At 36.8% G+C, this 26,665-nt stretch overlaps 1 protein-coding gene across 1 annotated transcript in view; it reads right to left on the bottom strand.

Annotated features, from left to right (window-relative positions):
* Positions 1-3,838: 3,838 nt before the first annotated feature.
* The window catches only part of FAM83B (family with sequence similarity 83 member B), an 86,440-nt gene continuing 63,613 nt past the window's right edge, over positions 3,839-26,665 (bottom strand). The window contains exons 3-5 of the mRNA XM_067753437.1: positions 21,130-21,294; positions 20,317-20,441; positions 3,839-9,825 (exon numbers count right to left, since the gene is read on the bottom strand). Of these exons, the coding sequence (XP_067609538.1) occupies positions 7,524-9,825; positions 20,317-20,441; positions 21,130-21,294 (2,592 nt within the window). The 3' untranslated portion in view covers positions 3,839-7,523. The remainder of the gene's footprint in view (positions 9,826-20,316; positions 20,442-21,129; positions 21,295-26,665) is intronic.

The following is a 26,665-nucleotide window of genomic DNA, read 5'->3' as shown; positions in this document are numbered from 1 at the left end:
GAAGAAAAGGAAATAAAAGGAATCAAAATTGGAAAAGAAGAAGTAAAGCTTTCACTGTTCACAGATGATATGATACAATACATAGAGAATCCTAAAGATGCTACCAGAAAACTACTAGAGCTAATCAATGAATTTGGTAGAGTAGCAGGATACAAAATTAATGCACAGAAGTCTGGCATTCCTAGACACTAATGATGAAAAATCTGAAAGTGAAATCAAGAAAACACTCCATTTACCATTGCAACAAAAAGAATAAGATATCTAGGAATAAACCTATCTAAGGAGACAAAAGACCTGTATGCAGAAAATTTTAAGACAAAGATGAAAGAAATTAAAGGTGATACAAACAGATGGAGAGATATACCATGTTCTTGGATTGGAAGAATCAACACTGTGAAAATGACTATACTATCCAAAGCAATCCACAGATTCAATGCAATCCCTATCAAACTACCACTAGCATTTTTCACAGAAGTACAAAAAAAAAATTCACAATTTGTATCAAAACACAAAAGACCCCAAATAGCCAAAGCAATCTTGAGAATGACAAACGGAGCTGGAGGAATCAGGACCCTGACTTCAGACTATACTACAAAGCTACAGGAATCAAGACAGTATGGTACTTGTACAAGAACAGAAATATAGATCAATGGTACAAGATAGAATGCACAGAGATAAACCCACACACATATGGGCACCTTATCTTTGATAAAGGAGGCAGGAATATACAGTGGAGAAAGGACAGCCTCTTCAATAACTGGTGTTGGGAAAATTGGACAGGTACATGTAAAAGTATGAGATTAGAACAGTCCCTAACACCATACAGAAAAATAAGCTCAAAATAAATTAAAGACCTAAATGTAAGGCCAGAAACTATCAAACTCTTAGAGGAAAACATAGGCAGAACACTCTGTGACATAAATCACAACAAGATCCTTTTTGACCCACCTCCTAGAGAAATGAAATAAAAACAAAAATAAACAAATGGGACCTAATGAAACTTCAAAGCTTTTGCACAGCAAAGGAAACCATAAACAAGACCAAAAGACAACCTTCAGAATGGGAGAAAATATTTGCAAATGAGGCAACTGACAAAGATTAATCTCCAAAATTTACAAGCGCCTCATGCAGCTGAATAACAAAAAAACAAACAACCCAATCCAAAAATGGGCAGAAGACCTAAGTAGACATTTCTCCAAAGAAGATATACAGATTGTCAACAAACACATGAAAGAATGCTCAACATCATTAATCATTAGAGGAATGCAAATCAAAACTACAATGAGATATCATCTCCCACCAGTCAGAATGGCCATCATCAAAAAATCTAGAAACAATAAATGCTGGAGAGGGTGTGGAGAAAAGGGAACACTCTTGCACTGCTGGTGAGAATGTGAATTGGTACAGCCACTGTGGAGAATAGTATGGAGTTTCCTTAAAAAACTACAAATAGAACTATTACATGACCCAGCAATCCCACTACTGAGCATATACCCTGAGAAAACCATAATTCAAAAAGAGTCATGTACCAAAATATTCATTGAAGCTCTATTTACAATAGCCCAGAGATGGAAACTCTGCCATAAAAAGAAACAAAATTGAGCTATTTGTAATGAGGTGGATAGACCTAGAGTCTGTCATACAGAATGAAGTAAGTCAGAAAGAGAAAGACAAATACCATATGCTAACACATATATTTGGAATTTAAGGGAAAAAATGTCATGAAGAACCTAGGGGTAATACAGGAATAAAGACACAGACCTACTAGAGAATGGACTTGAGGATATGGGGAGGGGAAGGGTAAGCTCTGACAAAGTGAGAGATAGGCATGGACATATATACACTACCAAATGTAAGGTAGATAGCTAGTGGGAAGCAGCCGCATAGCATAGGGAGATCAGCTCGGTGCTTTGTCACTCCCTAGAAGGGTGGGATAGGGAGGGTGGGAGGGAGTGAGATGCAAGAGGGAAGAGATATGGGAACATATGTATATGTATAACTAATTCACTTTGTTATAAAGCAGAAACTAACACACGATTGTAAAGCCATTATAATCCAATAAAGATGTAAAAAAAAAAAAAACAAAAAACTACAAATAGAACTACCATATGACCCAGCAATCCCCCTACTGGGCATATACCCTGAGAAAACCATAATTCAAAAAGAGTCATGTACCAAAATGTTCATTGCAGCTCTATGTACAATAGCCAGGAGATGGAAACAACCTAAGTGTCCATCATTGGATGAATGGATAAAGATGTAGCACATATATACAATGGAATATTACTCATCCATAAAAAGAAACGAAGTTGAGCTATTTGTAGTGAGGTGGATGGACCTAGAGTCTGTCATACAGAGTGAAGTAAGTCAGAAAGAGAAAGACACATACCGTATGCTAACATATATATATATATGGAATCTAAGGGGAAAAAAATGTCATGAAGAACCTAGAGGTAATACAGGAATAAAGACACAGACCTACTAAAGAATGTACTTGAATATATGGGGAGGGGGAAGGGTAAGCTGTGACAAAGTGAGAGAGTGGCATGGACTTATATACACTACCAAAAAAAAAAAAAATTCTACTGCAGGGCTTCCCTGGTGGCGCAGTGATTGTGAGTACGCCTGTCGATTCAGGGGACGCGGGTTCGTGCCCCGGTTCAGGAGGATCCCACATGCCGCGTAGCGGCTGGGCCCGTGAGCCATGGCCGCTGAGCTTGCACGTCTGGAGCCTGTGCTCTGCAACGGGAGAGGCCACAACAGTGAGAGGCCCGCGTATTTCAAAAAAAAAATAAAAAAGTCTACTGTAACCTGCACACCTTGAACAAAGTAGGTTCCCAGTATGAGTGGTGAATAAATAAATGAGCTAGATTATTGAAACAGTTATGGGAGAAATGTCCAATCAGACGTGTTATACTTTTCTTTGTTAACTCAAGAGTATTCCTCTGTATATTTCTTTTTTCTGTTTTTAATGCTTTCAGCTCAGGTAATCCTACCTCAGGTAATTCTTTTCCTAAATCAGGATACAAACTTACGTCTTTTAAGGCCGTCCTATTTTTTTCTAGTTCAATTACCTCAGGATGGTCTATGACTCCTTAAGTTAATTGAGCCTATTCATAAGTTTCCTTTAGGATGGCCATAAAAGTAAAACCTCATCTATGTCCCATACTATCCCATTGAACCAGAATTTTCTTAAACATCGACATTTATGGTGAATGTAAAAAAAGTCAAAGTTTGTTTTTACTTAACTATTTAAAATTTTTGTTACCTACTTAAAAATCACATTTGCCTTTAAAAGATCACTATTTAATTCAATGGCATCTTAATCTGTGATATAAGGGACATTTTTTTCCCCTAAGGAAAATGCATTTTGAGTTATAAGTAACTTTCAGATTCCAGGTTGTATAATGTCACTAACTGATGTAATACAAATGCACATTCAGAATATCTTACTCAAACTAAATGCTACAAAATTCTACAAAAATCAGCTATCAATATTTTAACAAAATAGTCTTTATTTTTCAAAGTCACAAGTTATTTAAAATAACTACTATATTCCAGTAGAAATAGAAAGAGAATGAGTGTATGTGATACTGTTAAGGGAAGAATACTGTCACTGGATATCAAATGTGGATAAATTATTAAATGAAACGGTTAATTCAAAAAAAATTAAGCATTTAAGAGATTATTTCAAAATTTATGGAGAAATATTTTAAAATGTGTAAAAATCTAAATTCATTACATAATAACTAAGTGAAAAACATCAGTGTCAGTGGCAAAATCCAGGGTATGAAGATAAAAAATAAACAACTTGATGCATAGATTTTGTACAAAATTATTTAATATTCACTTATTAAATCTAATAACAAAAGTTAATTTGGAAGAATATTTGCTAACATTGCACATATATAAAAAGTTGACTCTCTGGTTTATAATTTCATCTTTTTCTTTTTAAATATTCTAGAACCAAATGAATCTTATGATAAACTTTTTTTAAAAAAAAAACAGCATCACACATAGGTCACACATTATGTAAAACAATGATTCTAATTTATACTTCTTAGCCATAGGCACATTAAGAATCAACAGATATCCACAAAAGACAAATATCTGTGGGATAGTAGTTGCATAATTGGAAAATCTTGAGTAAAGTTATAGTTGAGTGCAGCCATAGTTCAACCTTATCTGGGTCACACTAGATGTCATCTAGATTAAATAAGATATTTGTTTCCACAAATGTAGATGGCCACCATATACCCAGACCTCAACACATTGCATCAGAATTGTGGCCAATCCCAATCCCTGAAGCAGAGGGATAGCAGTGTGTTCAGGATACAGGCACTTAAACTATTCTGAAACTGTCAATAGCTACTTTGAAATCGTACCTAATTTTCTGAGTTTCTGCTTACAAACTAATGTCCTATGTAGAGAGTAAAAATTGCCTCACCAAACTTTAATATAAAATTGCATCTAAGTGACATTATCTTTCCACCAAAATTAATATGGGGAGAAAAAAAATATATTGCTTGAAATGATTACCTCCATGAAGCTTGGGTGTGTCTGTTGAAAATTCAAAACCCTGAGTAAATTATCTGAAGCATTGTATGCTTGCTCAGTCTTAACCCTGTGGAGTTTCTCAGCCTCAGAAACTTTGGAAAGTTACTGTGTATAGATGCTGACATATAGATATTTCTGGAGGAAAAAAATAGAATGATAATAAGAAAAGAGGCAGAGGGGAATATATCTGCCATGAAAAAGCCCAAGCTACCCGTCACAGGTGGATGGAATGAAACCCTGGGCTTCCAACCCTACCAGGGAGAGGAGGAACTTAGGAACTACTTAAAAGCTATCTGTGTTTCCAGAAATGATGGCAGCTGCTGTACAAAAAGGCAACAGGCTTTTGCATATAATTAAACTGATTAAAACTCTATAGTCTTTATGTAATTTCAGCTTTGTGCAGTTTCAGTTGCATTGCTGTAAATTTCAGGACTTCCAATTTCAGAGCTGCCTAACGACAGCCCATTAGCCCCTTCACTCTGAAAGATGCCCTATCTCACTATAACAAAGAATGGGTAATATTAAACTCAATCTGGTTTGGTTAACTCCAGATTCTCCTTTGATAAATCAGTAAATGACTATGGTCCAGAATCACAGAAGTGAATTTTTCTAAGAGCAAAATGAAAAACCTCTCTCACTCATTAAACCTCAATTCTAATGCTTTTTAATAATCTGATACTAATCTGTGAAGATCATACAATTGCCAGATGACTCTAAAATTTAAAACGCTAACAGTTAGAAACACTTTTCTTATTGTGACTGAATTCCTTATTTGATTATAAGGAACTACACATTCCAAAGGCCATTTTCTTAAAAAATACATTTTTTTTTTTGTAAATATACTTGGCTACTTTTCCTGTGAAAAATGACTGTTCACTCTTAATGTTTACATTTATGCTGTTAAATTATTAGGAAGTGTGCAAATTTTCCAATCTTTTATACTCAGCTTTCCAAAACAAGCAACTCCCACATCGTAGTACTTGGAAATTCCCTATGTTATAGCAGGAGTTTTAAAATCTACTTTTATGAATGATGTGACATTGAGTACCATATTCTGGATTTGTGTATATAAAATGCTATTGTTGTACAGTTAGATATATATTTCTGCAACTCTTAAAGAGAGCAAAAGAGAAAGACAACGAAACCTTTGCTAGCTGATCGTTGTTGAGTCAGGAAATATAAACGTTCTCTCATTTAATTCTCAACAGTTTGGGTGAGGCAGGTGTTGAACACATTGGGGAGGTAATAGGATGTGATAATGTTATAGACACTTTAGTACCATGACTCACTGGTGATGTGGTTTGGGGCATTACTTCTCTGAGTCTCAGTGTCGCAATTATCACCTGTAAATAATGAGGACAATGGTAGCTGCAAAATAGTGCCGCGGGGACTTTAGATTCTATCTGAGGACCTGGTCTATGAATGTTAGGTTTTCTTCTGCTGCTGTCATGTATTTTCCTGACATGTTTCTTATCATGGTTTTAAAATACTGTGGAAATTTTTTTTAATGACATAGATATTTCAATATCGTTATTTTAATTACTTAGTATTGACGTAGATATTAATATTTGACTGAATCTTGAATTTTGAAAACAACATGCTGCCTCATATAGCAACTTAGAAGGTGTTAAACCATATATTTAAAGTGTCATAGGGGATTTCCTTGGTGGTCCAGTGGTTAAGACTCCGCTGCAGGGGGCATGGGCTCAATCCCGGGTCGGGTAACGAAAAAAAAAAAAGTTTCATAGAAACACTTTCCACTTCTCAAATGATGCATTGTTTCTTGAATTCTGTTCTTTGTGGATGAAATAAAGCCAAGTTAAAGTCTCTGTAATGGATATAGAGCTTTTATTTCATTACTCTAAGAAAGGCAAAGTGTATCTTATGAACTGCATATCATCATCAAATTAAGATATAGAAAGATTTAAAACTTTCAATGAGGCCCCAAGGTCATGGAAGAAACAAGCCAGATAGCACTTCTCCTCATTTTCATCAGGGTTCTCTCAAGAAAATACTATGCAGTCAGAGTGTATTTGGCACAGTATAGAAAAGAACAAAGACTTTTGCAAGCAAAACACCTAAGCACTGTCGTACTAATCCAAGATAAAAATTTATGTAGAAGTTTACATTTCTAAAACCTTCTTTGTATTAGAAAAAAGAGAGGAATAATTCAGGTTTTCCAAATTCCTGTTGGCTTGCTATAAGTTTGAAGGAAAGAATGACAATAAAAGTTCAGCAGCTGATGGGTGGAGTGCAGTACAGGCTCCCTTTGTCCAGAGTGGAAATAAGCACATCCTGAAAATAAATTTCTATGGTGTACTTGAACTACCTGAGGTTGATACTTTGCAAACACCTCAGATAAAATAAAAAATGTGCTGTGCTATATGGTTTAAATTGTACTGTTGTTGCCCAACCAGTTCCACAGAAAAGTTAATAAAACATTAATAAAATACAAGTTATCTCATAGAATTTAAAGGTAATTAAAAACCACAAAGGCTTTGTCCTATTTTCTCATAATTTGAAGTTATGAAAACCCCACAAAGATGTACTATAAAGGACCATTGACAGCGTTATGATCCATGATCCATTTTAATAAGGAAAGCATTTGCAATGAATGGTTAAAATCCATATACCATCTCTCCACCAAAGTTTCCATTTAAGACTTAAGAAGATCTTCAGTCTGAAGAAAACAATTTCATTACATTTGTCTTACTATTACCATTTAAAAATCATGTATTTATGGACATTCCATCTATAGTGTAATTAAGCACAACTAAATTTATCACACAGAACAATAACTTTACTATACATTAGTAAGTTGGTAAACATATACTTCACACCCAAAATTCCACCCCCATAGAAATCTATTAGGATATTACAAAAAAAAAAATCTACAATGTTCTTTGGACAAATATTTATAGCCATATTTATTTTGTATTTTAAAGTCTATTTGTAGTTACAGTATTTCATTTATTTTTGTTTATGAAGTTTCCAAACTTCTGTATAAGTCCTCGAAGCTTGTTTTCATTTGGCTGATATGAGTGGTAAACACCAGTGTTGTAATTAAGCATTGGGCTGGACCTGCCATAACTATTGCCCATAGTTGAGGATTTCATTTCTGGGTGGTGTGTACTGGTATTTGGCATGTTGCTTGTTGGCTGAATAGAGCTTTCAATACTACAAAATGGTTCAAAACGACTGTAAACACGCCGGTCAATTGAATGAGTTCTTATAAGCTCATCATTGGGCTTTGGTCTTGGAGAAGAAGCTGGTTTTCTTTCAGGAACAACAATTGTTTTAATCTCCTTCGAATCTCGGTACTGGATCTGCTCAGTGTTGAATCTCGGGGCAGAGGCATCTCCTGCTTTTTCCAAGAACTTGCTTTCAACTGGACCTGAAGAAGGTATAGTTTTGTTACTTTCATCAGATGAAGAATGTATCCCCTGAGATGAACGAACTGCTACATCTTCCTTACCCTTGTGGATGCTGCCTGGAGAGCTGGATGAAGAAGAATGTTTTCTTCTAGGAGATGAATCAATTTTGGGTTCTGATTTTTTTTGTTTTTGATTCTCTTCAGCCTCAGAAACTAAAGTGTCAGAACTACTACACATTCTATAAAAGGCAGGTGCTTTATTTTTGGATAGATTTTCTTTCTTTTCTGGGGTAAGGCTAAGTAATGACCTTAACTTCAGAGAGCCCTTTTTCAAAAAACTTGGGGAACCCTTCACTTCTTTCTTGAAAGTGAGTTCTTTGTTGGGTTCTTCTTTATTCTCATCAAGCAAAGCAGCAATGGAAATTGATCTGATAGCAGTGCCACTTGGAGGGTCTCTCTTGGTAACCTCTTCCTCATCCTCTTCCATGGCATGGGTCACATTATGAACACTTCTAGAACTTTTTAACAAATCCTCTTTAGTTTTTTCTGGTTGTCTAATTTGATTCCTGGTAAGTGTACTATACACATAATGCTTACTATTTCCATGATTTAAATTGGCTTTTGAGTGGTCAGTGAATGGGAAACTTCGCCTTTTAAGCAGATTCTCATTTTGTTGATTCTTTAGGTTTTCTGTCTGCTTATTTACAGACAAGGTTGTACATAAATGTTTGTTTGAGTCCGTAGGGCCATTTGTAGTTGGGATTAAAACTGCCAGGTTCCTTTCGGGAACCTGTAGGGTGTGCGTTTTTGGTGCCTCTGACTGCAACGGGAGCTTGGGGGTTGATTCCTGTGAGGGTTTGTCTGTCGGATGCTGTGCGCCTGTTGGGGTGTCTGGGATCTTTTTAGGAGTGTCATTTCCCTGGGAACCAATGACTGTTGAATTTGAGGAATCAGTTGTACAACTGTTAACTTCCTGTTGCTCAGGTAAAGTGGGTTTAAACACAAAAGAAGAACGAAGCCGAGAGTGAGTATAAACGGTATTGGCTTTCAAATTCTCAGGACCGTCGTAGCCCTCAAACCGGTCACCTAGAACCGATCCATTGGAATCACAAGAAGCTTCTGAATGATCATTTAAGTAGGATTCAATTCTCCAGTTACGCAAGAATGACTTGGTGGTATGTTCAAGGTTTGGCATGTGTTGTTGCAAAAAGCGAATATGATTATCTGTCCCGTTAAAAGACTTCCGCACGTTGGAATTCCTTTCTGGAAGGTTTGTCGTCTTCCTCTGGGCAAGTCGGTCAGCAAAACTCTGGGCAGGTGTGTTCTGGTGGCCTGCATAGCCTCCCTGTGATGAGGATGCCACACTGAGACTATCTGAAGGCCTTTTCCAATTATAGGGAGCATTAACGGTTCGATTCAGAGCCCTGTGAAGCAGCAGGTATGGTGCTGTTTCTGGCTGTTCCCCAGCATAACTATGCCTCTTCCAATTTTCATTTATCTGACTGTGTTGATGCTGACGGATTGGATCATTAAAGTTGGAAACAAAATGAGGTCTGTATGCATGATTTCTTATGTTATATCTGTCACGTTCATTGAGAGTATATATCCCTCTGTTTTTGAAGTAGCTAGAATCTAGTTTATGAATTTTGTCTTGTGTACCAAAAAGGTTTCTTTGGCTGGAAATGGAAGCTAAGGAAGACACTGAATGCTGGTAAATGCCATTCTCCCAGAGTGCTTTGCTGTGCTTCACCCTTGCTGACTCTTCCCATGCAAATGAGCTGGGGACAGAGGACCTGGCATAGAGAGTCCTAAATTCTTCATCAAAGGACTCAACAAGTTGTCCTGTGATTATCTGAACCATGCTGAGGTGTGCTTTTTCAAATGACCACATGTAGCTGGGAAAAAAAAAATCAAAATAGGCAAATTTTAATTGTGCTGACAATATTTAGCTCTATTAAGAAAAGTGTCATTTAATGTTGACAAAAGAGTATTTTTGTTTATTTTCCTTAACTACCATAATTTAGAACATTTTCAGTCATTATATGCTTGCAGTACATGTCTCCCCACTCCCATATTCATATGTTAAATAACAAAGCAACACAAGTTCTGGCTTTCAATCCATCCATAATTTCAAGAAGTACAAAGAAAAGCCTGGTGTGCATTTTTCATCTCTGCCTACTAAGATTTTATGGAGTAAAATATGACATTATATTCCTTATACAACATCCTGGCAGGGTGCAGGCAAGCTGGTATTGGAGGAAAAGTTGAGAGCCTCTGCCAAGCTGTCTATTCCACATGAACTTGGACCTCAGTTTCCTCCCAGCCAGAATGAGGATAAGGACAGCATAATTCACTACAATTCCTTATGGTCCTAGCATGTCATGATGCAAGATCATCTGTGCTAATGCGTGTATTTCATCTCTGTGGCTTAAGTGTAAATGTAATTTAGGTGCCAGGGTTTGGAAACAGACAGGATTTGTGGCAGCAGCTTCAGCCACTAAGGGCATCCTTCACTTCACTAAGTATATACAGTAAATTCAGTACTTACAAACCATGCCAATCAGAATGCCAGTTAAGACCTTTCCATGTAGAATACAACTGCTAGGGGATTGAAGTTATAAATTACTTTATAGTACTTTGTGGAACTTCAAATCTCTCTCCTGAAGTTTAGAGGCAACAGTTATCTTGAAGTTTCATATATAATTTAAAATCTTATTTTAGAAAATCTTGATAATGTAACATAGAGAGTAACTGAGCTGAAAAGGCCATTGCTAATATGCTATGTCTCAAAAAATGTACATGATATAATGGGGTTTATACGAAAGAAAGAGGAGACAGAGCCATTCTCCACAATAAAGGAGCTTAGTGTTTATACAGGGAAGATAATAACAGAGGGCAGATGGAAATATTAAAAGAATGTGCAGAACAATAATCTAAAATACATAAAATATCATAAACAGCAGTGTATAACTTCCAGGTTTTCCTATGACAATTTCAAATGAGGTATCCAATTCAAAATCTGATTTACAAACATTGATAAAAAATTATGTGTTTTATCTCTTCATTGTTAGTATCAAGATGTAGCAAAACACCTGTTGTGTTTTCCTGATAAAACTGTCCTTGTCACATGTGAGCTGTCACACAGTGTGTGACATGGTGAGTACAGATGCCAGACCTCTCTAGAAATGTTGGGCATTTAGCATTTCAAGAAGTTTTATGGCTAAGAAATTTGAATTAAAGAAGAAGGCATTCTGAATTTGCCTACAAGGAAAACAATGGCAATACTAGAACAGCAGAGATAAAGGCTGCTTTTACCTAAAAGGGAGAGTACATTTTTAACCAGTTTCTACAAAGACTGGTTCATAACAGTTCCACCAGATCCTCTTATATTTGGTAACAATAAGAAAAATCCATAATTATTAGTCAGAAAAAAACAAAAATGACAAGGGCTGAAAACCATCAATTTTTTTTAAAAGAAGTATATTTAAAATTAACATGAAATAATAAAGAGAGTAGCGTTGTTAGATAATTGTTTTGATGAATTTTAATAATCTGTGGTCCTATGTATTCCATATTCACTTACACAAACAGCAACTTAAATTTTGCCTCTGGCTTATGATATAGATAAGAAGATAAAGAGTTTCTGTTGCTGTTTGTTTGTTTGTTTTTTCCAACACCAATTTTAAAGTAGCTCATTTACAGTCATCTCAACAGATATCACCTGTTAATACCTAGTAAGACAAAATTGATGTGAATTTATTGTTGAAGATAATCTTCAAAGTCAAGTTAAATAATAAAAATAGAAAGTACTCATTATGATGAGAATAATAAACACCATTTTATAAGTCAAGTGAACTCCTATTTTAATTAAAATTTCAATTAAAACCCCTCTAAAAACAAGTGGGTCTGACTAAATAGAAACACAAATAATGAGTCTTTAAAAGAATTCATTAATTTCAAGCACTAGTTGTAACTTCTGCTCTTAACACATTTTCTTTTAAAATTCCAAAAAGGATTTTCAATATAGGGTCCCTGAGCTCAAAGAGAAATTTAGCAAATATTAACAGTTAAAACAGGCCTAAAATAGCAGTTGACATTAGGGGCTTTGGATGAATTAACTCATTTAATTCTTACGACAAAAAGTAGGTTCTATTATTATCCTCCTTTTAGAGAGGAGGAAACTAAAGGGCAACCAAGTTAAGTAACTTGTCCACGGCCACCCTATTCAACGAGTTGCCTCCTTCTTGTGGACTTTTTAAGTTCTTAAGAGGCAAAATTTGCCCTCACATTATCCTGTTGACATCCACAGCTCTCCTGGCTGCTTCCTGCAGGCTTTAGTATTGAGTGACCTAGGACTTCACGTGTTCTTTTTTTTTTTTTTTTCCTGGTCTGTTATCATGATGAATTATATTGATTGATTTTTTTTTACATCATTATTGCAGTATAATTGCTTTACAATGGTTTGTTAGTTTCCACTTTATAAAAAAGTGAATCAGTTATACATATACATATGTTCCCATATCTCTTCCCTCTTGCTTCTCCCTCCCTACTACCCTCCCTATCCCAACCCTCTAGGTGGTCACAAGCACGGAGTTGATCTCCCTGTGCTATGCGGCTGCTTCCCACTAGCTATCTATTCTACGTTTGGTAGTGTATATATGTCCATGCCACTCTCTCACTTTGTCACAGCTTACCCTACCCCCTCCCTGTATCCTCAAGGGCATTCTCTAGTAGGTATGTGTCTTTATTCCCGTCTTACCCATAGGTTCTTCATGACATTTTTTCTTTTTTCTTAGATTCCATATATATGTGTTAGCATACGGTATTTGTCTTTCTCTTTCTGACTTACTTCACTCTGTATGACAGACTCTAGGTCCATCCAAATCACTACAAATAACTCAATTTCGTTTCTTTTTATGGCTGAATAATATTCCATTGTATATATGTGCCACATCTTCTTTACCCGTTCATCTGATGATGGACACTTAGGTTGTTTCCATCTCTTGGCTATTGTAAATAGAGCTTCAATGAACATTTTGGTACATGACACTTTTTGAATTATGGTTTTCTCAGGGTATATGCTCAGTAGTGGGATTCCTGGGTCATATGGTAGTTCTATTTGTAGTTTTTTTAAGGAACCTCCATATTGTTCTCCATAGTGGCTGTACCAATTCACATTCCCACCAGCAGTGCAAGAGTGTTCCGTTTTCTCCACACCCTCTCCAGCATTTATTGTTTCTAGATTTTTTGATGATGGCCATTCTGACTGATGTGAGATGATATCTCATTGTAGTTTTGATTTGCATTTCTCTAATGATTAATGATATTGAGCATTCTTTCATGTGTTTGTTGGCAATCTGTATATCTTTGGAGAAATGTCTATTTAGGTTTTCTGCCCATTTTTGGATTAGGTTGTTTGTATTTTTTGTTATTGAGCTGCATGAGCGGCTTGTAAATTTTGGAGATTAATCCTTTGTCAGTTGCCTCATTTGCAAATATTTTCTCCCATTCTGAGGGTTGTCTTTTGGTCTTGTTTATGGTTTCCTTTGCTGTGCAAAAGCTTTGAGGTTTCATTAGATCCCATTTGTTTATTTTTATTTCCATTTCTCTAGGAAGTGGGTTAAAAAGGATCTTGTTGTGATTTATGTCACAGAGTGTTCTGCCTATGTTTTCCTCTAAGAGTTTGATAGTTTCTGGCCTTATATTTAAGTTTTTAATCCATTTTGAGCTTATTTTTGGGTATGGGGTTAGGGAGTGTTCTAATCTCATACTTTTACATCTACCTGTCCAGTTTTCCCAGCACCACTTATTGAAGAGGCTGTCCTTTCTCCACTGTACATTCCTGCCTCCTTGATCAAAGATAAGGTGACCATATGTGTGTGGGTTTATCTCTGGGCTTTCTATCCTGTTCCATAGATCTATCTTTCTGGTTTTTTGCCAGTACCATGCTGTCTTGATTACTGTAGCTTTGTAGTATAGTCTGAAGTCAGGGAGCCTGATTCCTCCAGCTCTGTTTTTCATTCTAAAGATTGCTTTGGCTATTTGGGTTCTTATGTGTTTCGATACAAATTGTGAAATTTTTTGTTGTATTTTGGTGAAAAATGCCAGTGTTAGTTTGATAGGGATTGCATTGAATCTGTGGATTGCTTTGGATAGTATAGTCATTTTCACAACGTTGATTCTTCCAATCCAAGAACATGGTCTACCTCCCCATCTATTTGTATCATCTTTAATTTCTTTCAGCAGTGTCTTATAATTTTCTGCATACAGGTCTTTTGTCTCCTTCAGTAGGTTTATTCCTAAATATTTTATTCTTTTTGTTGCAGTGGTAAATGGGAGTGTTTTCTTGATTTCACTTTCAGATTTTTCATCATTAGTGTATAGGAATGCCAGAGACTTCTGTGCATTAATTTTGTATCCTGCTACTCTACCAAATTCATTGATTAGCTCTAGTAGTTTTCTGGTAGCATCTTTAGGATGCTCTATGTATAGTAGTATCATGTCATCTGCAAACAGTGACAGCTTTACTTCTTCTTTTCCGATTTGGATTCCTTTTATTTCTTTTTCTTCTCTGATTGCTGTGGCTAAAACTTCCACAACTATGTTAAATAAGAGTGGTGAGCGTGGGCAAACTTTTCTTGTTCCTGATCTTAGTGGAAATGCTTTCAGTTTTTCACCACTGAGGACGATGTTGGCTGTGGGTTTGTCATATATGGCCTTTATTATGTTGAGGAAAGTTCCCTCTATGCCTACTTTCTGCAGGGTTTTTATCATAAATAGGTGTTGAATTTTGTCGAAAGCTTTCTCTGCATCTATTGAGATGATCATATGGTTTTTCTCCTTCAATTTGTTAATATGGTGTATCACTTTGATTGATTTGCATATATTGAAGAATCCTTGCATTCCTGGAATAAATCCCACTTGATCATGGTGTATGATCCTTTTAATGTGCTGTTGGATTCTGTTTGCTAGTATTTTGTTGAGGATTTTTGCATCTATGTTCATCAGTGATATTGTCCTGTAGTTTTCTTTCTTTGTGGCATCCTTGTGTGATTTTGATATCAGGGTTATGGTGGCCTCGAAGAATGAGTTTGGGAGTGATCCTCCCTCTGCTATATCTTGGAAGAGTTTGAGAAGGGTAGGTGTTAGCTCTTCTCTTAATGTTTGATAGAATTCGCCTGTGAAGCCATCTGGTCCTGGGCTTTTGTTTGTTGGAAGATTTTTAATCACAGTTTCAATTTCAGTGCTTGTGATTGTTCCGTTCATATTTTCTATTTCTTCCTGATTCAGTCTTGGCAGGTTGTGCATTTCTAAGAATTTGTCCATTTCTTCTAGGTTGTCCATTTTATTGGCATAGAGGTGCTTGTAGTAATCTCTCATGATCTTCTGTATTTCTGCAGTGTCAGGTGTTACTTCTTCTTCATTTCTAACACAATTGATTTGAGTCTTTACCCTTTTTTTCTTGATGAGTCTGGCTAATGGTTTATCAATTTTGTTTATCTTCTCAAAGAATCATCTTTTAGTTTTATTGATCTTTGCTATCATTTCCTTCATGTCTTTTTCATTTATTTCTGATCTGATTTTTATGATTTCTTTCCTTCTGCTAACTTTGGGGGTTTTTTTTTTGTTGTTGTTCTTCTTTCTCTAATTGCTTTAGGTGCAAGGTTAGGTTGTTTATTCAAGATGTGTCCTGTTTCTTAAGGTAGGATTGTATTGCTATAAACTTCCCTCTTAGAACTGCTTTTGCTGCATCCCATACGTTTTGGGTCGTCGTGTCTACATTGTCATTTGTTTCTAGGTACTTTTTGATTTCCTCTTTGATTTCTTCAGTGATCACTTCGTTATTAAGTAGTGTATTGTTTAGCCTCCATATGTTTGTATTTTTCACAGATCTTTTCCTGTAATTGGTATCTAGTCTCATAGTGTTGTGGTTGGAAAAGATACTTGATACAATTTCGGTCTTCTTAAATTTACCAAGGCTTGATTTGTGACCCAAGATATGATGTATCCTGGAGAATGTTCCATGAGCACTTGAGAAAAATGAGTATTCTGTTGTTTTTGGATGGAATGTCCTAAAAATATCAATTAAGTCCATCTTGTTTAATGTATCATTTAAAGCTTGTGTTTCCTTATTTATTTTCATTTTGGATGATTTGTCCATTGGTGAAAGTGGGGTGTTAAAGTCCCCTACTATGAATGTGTTACTGTCGATTTCCCCTTTTATGGCTGTTAGTAGTTGCCTGATGTATTGAGGTGCCCCTACATCCGGTGCATAAATATTTACAATTGTTATATCTTCTTCTTGGATCGATCCCTTGATCATTAGTAGTGTCCTTCTTTGTGTCTTCTAGTAGTCTTTATTTTAAAGTCTATTTTGTCTGATATGAGAATTGCTACTCCAGCTTTCTTTTGGTTTCCATTTGCATGGAATATCTTTTTCCATCCCCTCACTTTCAGTCTGTATGTGTCTCTAGGTCTGAAGTGGGTCTCTTGTAGACAGCATATATATGGTTCTTGTTTTTGTATCTATTCATCCAGTCTGTGTCTTTTGGTGGGAGCATTTAATCCATTTACATTTAAGGTAATTATCGATATGTATGTTCCTATTCCCATTTTCTAAATTGTTTTGGGTTTGTTATTGTAGCCCTTTTCCTTCTCTTGTGTTTCTTGCCTGGAGAAGATCCTTTAGCATTTGTTGTAAAGCTGGTTTGGTGGTGCTGAACTCTCTCAGCTTTTGCTTGTCTGTAAAGGTTTAATTTCTCTATCAAATCTGAATGCAATCCTTGCTGGGTAAACTTGGTTGTAGGTTTTTCTCCTTCATCACTTTAAATATGTCCTGCCAGTCCCTCTGGGTTGCAGAGTTTCTGCTGAAAGATCAGCTCTTAACCTTATGGGGATTCCCGTGTGTGTTATTTGTTGTTTTTCCCTTGCTGCTTTTAATATGTTTTCTTTGTATTTAATTTTTGACAGTTTGATTAATATGTGTCTTGGCGTGTTTCTCCTTGGATTTATCCTGTATGGGACTCTGTGTGTTTCCTGGACTTGATTAAATATTTCCTTTCCCATATTAGGGAAGTTTCCATCTATAATCTCTTCAAATATTTTCTCATTCCCTTTCTTTTTCTCTTCTTCTTCTGGAACCCCTATAATTCAAATGTTGGTGTGTTTAATGTTGTCCCAGAGGTCTCTGAGACTGTCCTCAGTTCTCTTCATTCTTTTTTCTTTATTCTGTTCTGCAGTAGTCATTTCCACTATTTTATCTTCCAGGTCACTTATCCATTCTTCTGCTTCAGTTATTCTGCCATTGATCCCTTCCAGAGTATTTTTTAATTTCATTTTTTGTGTTGTTCATCATTGCTTGTTTCATCTTTTGTTCTTCTAGGTCCTTGTTAAATGTTTCTTGCATTTTCTCTGTTGTATTTCCAAGATTTTGGATCATCTTTAGTATCATTATTATGAATTCTTTTTCAGGTAGACTGCCTATTTCCTCTTCATTTCTTAGGTCTGGTGGGTTTTTATCTTGCTCCTTCATCTGCTGTGTGTTTTTCTGTCTTCTCATTTTGCTTATCTTACTGTGTTTGGGGTCTCCTTTTTGCAGGCTGCAGGTTCGTAGTTTCCGTTGTTTTTGGGTGTCTGTCTCCACTGGCTAAATTTGGGTCAGTGGGTTGTGTAGGCTTCCTGGTGGAGGGGACTAGTGCCTGTGTTCTGGTGGATGAGGCTGGATCTTGTCTTTCTGGTGGCCAGGTCCATGTCTAGTGGTGTGTTTTGGGGTGTCTGTGGACTTATCATGATTTTAGGCAGCCCTCTGCTAATGGGTGGGTTTGTGTTCCTGTCTTGCTAGTTTTTTGGCATAGGGTGTCCAGCACTGTAGCTTGCTGGTCATTGAGTGAAGCTGAGTGCTGGTATTGAGATGGAGATCTCTGGGAGATTTTTGCTGTTTGATATTACGTGGAGCTGGGAGGTCTGTTGTGGACCAGTGTCCTGAAGTTGGCTCTCCCACCTCAGAGGCACAGCACTGACTCCTGGCTGCAGCACCAAGAGCCTTTCATCCACACGGCTCAGAATAAAAGGGAGAAAAAGTAGAAAGAAAGAAGAAAGAAAGAAAGAAAGAAAGAAATTAGAGGATAAAATAAAATAAAGTAAGATAAAATAAAGTTATTAAAATAAAAAATAATTATTAAGAAAAACTTTTTTTAAAAAATTAGAAAACAAACAAACAAACAAACAAAAAACCCGATGGATAGAACTCTAGGATAAATGGTGAAAGGAAAGCTATACAGACACAATGTCACACAGAAGCGTATGCATACACACTCACAAAAAGGGGAAAAGGCGAAAAAATAATAAATCTTGCTCTCAAAGTCCACCTCCTCAATTCGGGATGATTCGTTGTCTATTCATGTATTCCACAGATGCAGGGTACATCAAGTTGATTGTGGAGCTTTAATCCGCTGCTTCTGAGGCTGCTGGGAGAGATTTCCCTTTCTCTTCTTTGTTCGCACAGCTCCCGGGTTTCAGCTTTGGATTTGGCCTCGCCTCTGCATGTAGGTCGCCGGCGGGCGTCTGTTTTTCACTCAGACAGGATGGGGTTAAAGGAGCCGTTGATTCGGTGCCTCTGGCTCACTCAGGCCGGGTGGAGGGAGGGGTACGATGCGGGGCGAGCCTGCGGCGTCAGAGGCCAGTGGGACGTTGCACCAGCCTGAGGCACGCCGTGCGTTCTCCCGTGTAAGTTGTCCCTGGATTCCGGGACCCTGGTTGTGGCGGGCTGCACAGCCTCCCCGGAAGGGGTGTGTGGATAGTGACCTGTGCTCGCACACAGGTTTCCTGGTGGTGGCAGCAGCAGCCTTAGCGTCTCATGCCCATTTCTGGGGTCCGCACTGTTAGCCATGGCTCGCGCCCGTCTCTGGAGTTCCTTTAAGCATTGTTCTTAATCGCCTCTCCTCGCGCACCAGGAAACAAAGAGGGAAGTAAAAGTCTCTTGCCTCTTTGGCATGTCCAGACATTTTCCCGGACTCCCTCCCGGCTAGCCGTGGTGCACTAACCCCTTCAGGCTGTGTTCATGCCGCCAGTCCTCTCCCTGCGCTCCAACGGAAGCCCAAGCCTCAGCTCCCAGCCCCGCCCGCCCCAGTGCGTGAGCAGACAAGTCTCGGGCCGTTGGGTGCCGGTTGGCACCGATCCTCTGTGCGGGAACCTCTCTGCTTTACCCTCCGCACCCCTGTTACTGTGCCCTCCTCCGTGGCTCCGAAGCTTCCCCCCTCCACCATCCGCAGTCTCTGCGAAGGGGCTTCTAGTGCGTGGAAACATTTCCTGCTTCACAGCTCCCTCCCACTGGTGTAGGTCCTGTCCCTGTTCTTTTGTCTCTGTTTATTCTTTTTTCTTTTGCCCTACCCTGGTACGTGGGGACTTTCTTGCCTTTTGGTAGGTCTGAGGTCTTCTGCCAGCGTTCAGGATGTGTTCTGTAGGAGTTGTTCCATGTGTAGATGTATTTCTGATGTATCTGTGGGGAGGAAGGTGATCTCCGAGTCTTACTCTTCCACCATCTTCCCCCTCTCCAGTTCACGTGTTTTTGGTGTTTTTATCTGCCTATTGATGTAGCCTTACTGTGTTATCCCATTCAGGACCAATGCCTGGAATTTATAAGGGAGTTTGAAGGCAGCACTTAAACTCTGGAATCAGCTGGACCTAGACTGGGTTGCCAGACCTGAACTGTCTTTTGGCCCTTAACTGTGATGTTTTGGGCAAGTCACTGAACCTTCTAGAACTTCCATTTCATCATTTATCAAATGTAGATAAAAACAACTGCCTTGCAGAGAAGTTTTAAGGACTGTGAGTGAAACATAAGAGCCCAGCTAGAATAGAAGTAGATATATTCCAGCAGTGGTACCCTAGAAAGATGCCAGAGAGTAGATCTGGGGCTGAAAAACCTTGCCTAGTGTCTACCATGGCATTTTTACAGCCAGACTCTTCAATGATTTTTCAGTAGTCCTATGATGACAACATGATAATCATTAGAGTCTCAATAATACTAAAATAAGAGCAATCCATTAGGCAGGTTCTTCAATGTGATAGCTTCTATTTTTATGAACAATTATTATGATTCATACTGTTTTCATAAGGAACAAAAACACTTTTAGCATATAGAGCTTTAGGAAACCTGAGATATAAGTCAATGCTCTCATTTTGGGGAGGAAGAACTTGAAGCCCAAGGAAGTTATGTGACTTGCACAATGACTTCACAGCCAGAACTGAAATTCAAGTTTCCAAGCTTTTCATGCAAGGGTTCTTCTTTTATTTTTAAGAAATAACTAAACAAATTACATTAAAACTTTAAACTCATAAATTCTGTAAATGATTGATAATACTGGAGGTAAACACAATGATCTTACCTGTAGGAACCATACATAACTTTCTGGCAGTCAATTAACAAAAATTTTTGTTCCATTTTTCCATGAAATTTTGCTCCTGTTTTGGAAAGATAATCTTGGCCTTTTACTGTCCGCACTCGAATATTCTAGAATTGCATGTAAATATAAAGTAAAAATTATGGCTAGAAAGGGGATATCTTGAAAAGTAAAATATGTCATCGTAAAAACTTAGTAACCAAAAAAGTACACATGAAATAATTTTTTAAAACATATAACAACAAAAACAAATATAGTGAAAAGCACATTTTAAAACACCACCCAAAAAAGAAGGAACATGGTCACTTAAAATAATATATTTTAACATAACTTACATCATTTACACAGGATGGTTCTATAAGTCACTTAGGGTCCTACTGCAAGAGCCCCTTTCAGGTTATAGTAGCATGATAACAAAATAACTAAGAGTAAAATCCACCTGTCTTTTAATAAGTCAAACATCACTGAAAACACTATGCTAAATGATTGTGACAAGCAATATCTGCTGAATGAAAGATTATCACTCATGCCAGTCATTTCAAGGTTGTAAATTAATTATGACTGGCAGCAAAGTTAACTCAAAAGCTTAAGTGCCCCACCATCAAGAAAAGCATCCTATAAAACCATCACGAAGATGGTGAAGTCACAGTCTGAAGAGTACAAGGGACCCCTTCTGTGGTCAGCATCTTAAATATATGGTGTACATTTAGAGTAATATAACTTAACATGCCTTACATTCAATGACTGAGATAAAGATAAAATAGTTGAAGAAAACAAAACAAAGCATGAAATATTTACTCTGAGACGTTGAACTTGACAGCCCTGTTTCTCAGTCATACTTAGGAAATGATTAAAGTTTGACTCATCAAGCAGAATGTACACAGATATCCCTCGAGTTGATGCCTCCACTATTTCTTTGAAAATGTCCACGTCTGTAAATATATCCATCACTAAAGCAATGACCTGTTAAAGATAAGAATATGAAACAATTTTAGATACCCAATAGAGAAAGATCTAGAAATTGCTTGCTTTCAGGAAAAACTGGACAAAATAGAAAATAGTTCAATGCATAATAAATATATATATATACATATATATAAATGTATACACAAATATTTTTGCAGTTTTCTAAAATAGAAGATAGAAAAGTATATTGAAAATAAACAAACTATATACATATTTGTAACACTAAGTAATTTCATATTAGCTTTAAGTCAAAGGGAATCTTCATTTCAGTAGAATGTTGAGTGAAGGGCAGATCCAAACCATGGCAATCTAGGTTGCCTGTAGGGTGAATGGAGGGGACATTAGAGGGACAGATAGAGGGTAGAAATTGGTGCTACAGTTTTCATGGGAAATATTTCAAGGGAAAAGCAAGATTTCTGTAACTAGTTAAGAATAAAAGTATTGGAGAACTAGGACAGAGAAAAAAAATCTTCTAGAAATAGAAATATAGCTAAGAAACGACCAAAGATAAGAAAGGGGATAAGAAGACTTGAAGACCAGAAAATTAAATACATATGCTTAAAATTAGCTTAGCAGACAGAACAAGTAAAAGAAAACAAAATGGACAAAAAGATATGATTAAAAAGGTAAATGCAGAGAGAAATATCCTAAGGAACAGGCCCCTAAAATGGAGAGAGTCCAAGTTAACTGTTGGAAACAGAACCATTATTCCCTTTGAGAAGCAGCAGGAGTGAAATGATGCTGAAAGAAAGGGAAATCATTTGACTGACTATATGCCAGATGAGAAGGACAGAATCCCTGCCCTTTGTGAAGCTTACAAAGTGGGGGAAGAAACCACAAGCAATACAGAGAAGAGGTAAATTATGTGATAAGCTATAAGATGATGTTTTTTGGGAAAAAATTAGAGCAGGATAAGGGGAAATCACAGTTCCCTGGAAATTGAGAAGTAGGGGTTTGGGGTTTTCAGGGTAAGCCTCTCTGAGAAAATGTCCTTTGAGGAAGTCCTCAAGATGGATATCCTGAGGAAGCATGTCCCAGGCAGGGGGACCCAGCAATGCAAAGGTCCTATATCAGGTTCAAGAAACTGAAAGGGCAGAAATGAAACAAGAAAGGGAGAAACTAATCACAACACCTTGAAGGCATTAAAAAGCCTTCAGTGGTTTTTCCTGAATAAGAGTGTAAGCTGTTGAGGGTTATTATTGAAGTAATAATATGGTCTCATTTATGTTAGAAAAGGATTTTTCAGGCTTTTCTTTGTTTAAGAACAGACTTTAAGGCTGGAAGGCAGGGTGGAAGCAGGGAGGCCAGTTAGAACTATTGGAGCAATTCCAGTGGGAGGTGATGGTGGCCAGGACCAGACAGTCCTGGTACCAGCCACTATCAGTGATGAGGAGAAATCGTCAGCGCTGGATATTTTGAGCCAAAAGGACTTCTAGATGGACTGAATATGGGATGTGGGAGAAAGAGGGGGAAAAAGAGGATGATTCTAAGATTTTTCAGCTCACCAACCTGAAGGACAGAGCTGAGATAGGGGAGGGTACAGCTACACTAAATTTTAGGTAAAAAACTGAAAAGGCAAGTTAAGTTTGAGGGACTTGGATATTCAAGTGGAATACTGAGTAGGGAGGTCTAGGCCAGAGCTGTCAACTGGGTGTTGTAGTGTAGAGATGACAATTAAATCCAAGTCATCCAGTCATCCAGGGAGACTGGATGAATAGTTAGGAGATCTAGTTAGGAGATCTAGTACAAGAGGGGCTAGGACATCCTGAGAGGCAAGTTAAGACAGGGTATCAAGAAGAAGGGTGTCCTCAAGAGTGTCATACCCTACTGCAAGGCCAAGTAACATGAGGATTAAGCATTCATCGGATTTAGTAATATACAGGTAATTGATGACTTCACAGTGTAGTTTTAGTGGAGTGGTGAGAGCAAAAGCTTTCTTGGGAGGGGTTTAATAGGGTTTGAGAGGACAAAGTATATTAAAAGAGCCTAGGAGTGCTATATAGAATGCTAACTTTAAACGACAGTTATAAACACACTTATTTATCCTCCTTGTGTAAACTTTCCCTGCAACCTTTATGTGTATTGTCTTTATCAATCTTTGTGGTTTTCCAAACTGGTATACAGTCAGTATAATTATTAGAAAGCAGACTTCTTTTTAATTAAACATATTTCATTACAATAATTAGTCTGTGTACTCATTAAGTAGAATTATCTATCATTTTCTTCTAAACACTGGATTTGTTTCACAGCCTCAAACTGTCTCAGGGATCCTCCCACACCAAGTATTTATTAACCTCAGATACTGAAAGTTATCTGCAGGTATAGGTAACTCTTTTTGAGTAATCTGACTACAATGAGAAGCAGAAAAATAGAGCAGTAGCTGTGGGTAAAGCTGGGTCAAGAGAAGTTGTATTTTTTGTTTTGTTTTAAGGTGAGAGAAATAACAGCAGGTCTGTGTGCTAATGAAATGCTCCAGTAAAGAGTAAAAATCAGTGATGCAAGAGATGGTGGGAGGTGGGATGGGGAAACAAGGGATTTCTGGAGGAAGGCCTTTGAGCAGGAAATAAAAGACAGGATCTAGTGCAAAAAATAATTAGAGCACAGGGAATAAGGATCTTCAAAAGATCATTGTACTACCAAGCCAGAAGGCTAGGTACAAGGTGCAGGTGCTGGTGGAAGTACAGATGTGGTGGAGGGGCTATGGATGTTCTCCTCGGAATAAAGCCACTTTCTCAGTGAAATGGGAGGCAAGGTCTTCAACTGAGAAGACCTTGGATTATGGAAGACACGTTAGCGGTATGAGGAAAGGCGGTTAAGTAGTCAGCTAGGAGGGTAGAAGAGGGAACGGACTACAGAATATAGTGTGACTACAGAGTGGCATTAAGGACCCACCAAGTCATAAATTTAAAATCAGACCAGTCAATGTGGTTGAGAGCTATTCTCTCTCACCAAGGAACAAAAATTGTCAAGAAATGAGAAGGAAAGAAATGCCCTGGGAATAGACACATGGCAACAACAGCTAGGATAATATACTGGATACATTGCAAGTATGTTAGAACATGAAGAAGGTCATGGATAATATATTATTTAATCCAATAAGATGTTAGAACAAAATACTGGGCCATGTTCAATTTATACAAGATGATGACGTTCTTTAAGCTACCAGTGAAATATACTTCAATCAGATTTTCTTTAGGAAGAACAATTTCAATCACTCTAATGGCCTCATGTGATCCTTTCCTTATAAATGGTATGATGTGGCAGGAGAAGCGAGAAGCTAGTTAGAATAGCCTCACCTGTATCTTGTGCATATTCTCTATAAAATAGAACATGTGAAAAACTTTCAGTCACATCCACAATTATTAATGAATGCATTTATATACAATAATGAGTGATGTGATAGTGTATGGACATTGAGATAAAGAAATGAAAATGTCCATTTTATAAACTTATTTTACAAAATAACTTTTAAAAACATATGTCTGGAGCAGTCTAGCACTATTTTTTTTTTAACTAGAAAGGAATTTTTTAAAATAAAGAAACATTATTATACTACATGGTATTCTTTGTAAAAAAATAATCAGTATATCTAAAGAATTTATTTTTAATTTGTCTGATAGTCTCCTGTAACAAATTACTTGAGACTTTGGAAATGAACAAAAACTCTTGACCAGATAAATAAAGGGTTTTGTTTCTAAAAAGTAATTGAAGTCACTCAGTCAATGGAAGATTCTAGCACATAAAAGGTAGAACAAATGACAGTCCCTCTTGTATGACAGATAATGCAATGCATCAGGATCTGGGAGACCAGATTACACATCTTTGACAAATTTATGTGATGTCAATGGAGTCAGGTACCTTATCAGGATTTCTGGTTCCCAGCACCCAGTAGATATCTTGAAAACTTATATAAAGTCTACAGAAAATTTCAGCTGTGCCAAGAAAGGCAAAATAAAATGTAGCCTTTTTTTTTTTAATTTAATGGTGGGTTACATTCATGGAAAGGAATGATAACTAGAAATGAGGTATGCCAAACCTGATCTGAAGGTGTTACACTCCCAGCTAGTTAACTAAATCACACTGTGCTGTAGAAATAACCACAATGACTATATATAATGAAATAAAAATGATATACCTGATTAGTACAAGGCTTTTCAAAAGGTATATTAATTGATTTCATAAGTCAATACAGAAACCAGTTACATTAAATGGCATTCATTAAACTACCATGTTATATAATTTTAAACTTCTTCTCTTGCTTCTTCATTAATTACTGTTTTATTCTTGTTTGATAAATTGAAAAAGTAAACAAGGAAATGCATTCATCAGCAACATGAGACTTAGAAAACTTTCAGGAAGATATTCTGAGTGACTTTTAAGATTTGAGTGAAACTTTGCATCTTTTAGTAGTTTCAGAGAAACTGATTCAAGGATATGAGTTTCCACTTATTTTTCTCAGAGTAGTAAATTTTCCTGAAGTGACCTAGACACACTGAATTAAAATAATATTAAAATTAAATATTAAAATAATATAAACAGTGACAATAAATTTATGATAACTTCATATTCATGATACAATTTAAGCTCATTTAGGAAAGTAAATAATGAGTTGTTATGTAATTCAGAGAAAAGGGAGAAAAACCTCTAAATGTACATGGTTGTCAGGGTGGGTTCCCAGTAGAATGAAATACACTACCAGGGCTTCATGAATAAGCCTTAAATAATGAATAAAGATTATTTTTAGCCATCCAAGCTGGAAGACTAGCATTACAGAAATAGAGGCAAAAATTAGAATGATGGCAACAGTAATATTTTAATAAATGTTTATTGAATTAACCTAAAGTTAAACACAAAGATTAACACACTTATGAATATGGAACAAATTTACTTAGGATTTATCTGCATAACTGCTATGAAGGATCTTGAAAATCTGACATATGTTTAGATTTGATCTTGAGAGCAATATAAATCCTGAAGAGGAAAATATGTGCACAAAATAGTGTCTTGGGAAAATGTATCTGATAGCAACATTCATATTGAAAGTATCTAAATTCTAATGAATCATATTGACTAACGAGGATCATGAAGCCCTCTTTTTATGGTAATGTTATAAGTGCAGTGAAATATTTTTTAAAATGTGAGGTAGAAATCAATGACAAGAAAAATGAAAAGTATGATAGATTTGATAGAAAATGTTCATCACAATGTTGACACTGAATTACTTGCATTTCCTTAGAAATATGCCTCACCATCTTCAGAATTTTAATTTTGAAACCCATACTGTATTTTCCACTATAATCCATTAAGATAGAACACTATTAGCAGTATGCTTTTATACGACCTAAATACTTAAAGAAATGTAAGTACA

This window comes from Pseudorca crassidens, chromosome 10, assembly GCF_039906515.1.
Source record: "Pseudorca crassidens isolate mPseCra1 chromosome 10, mPseCra1.hap1, whole genome shotgun sequence".
Classification (NCBI taxonomy): domain Eukaryota; kingdom Metazoa; phylum Chordata; class Mammalia; order Artiodactyla; family Delphinidae; genus Pseudorca; species Pseudorca crassidens.
This window is presented reverse-complemented; position numbering and strand designations above follow the sequence as displayed.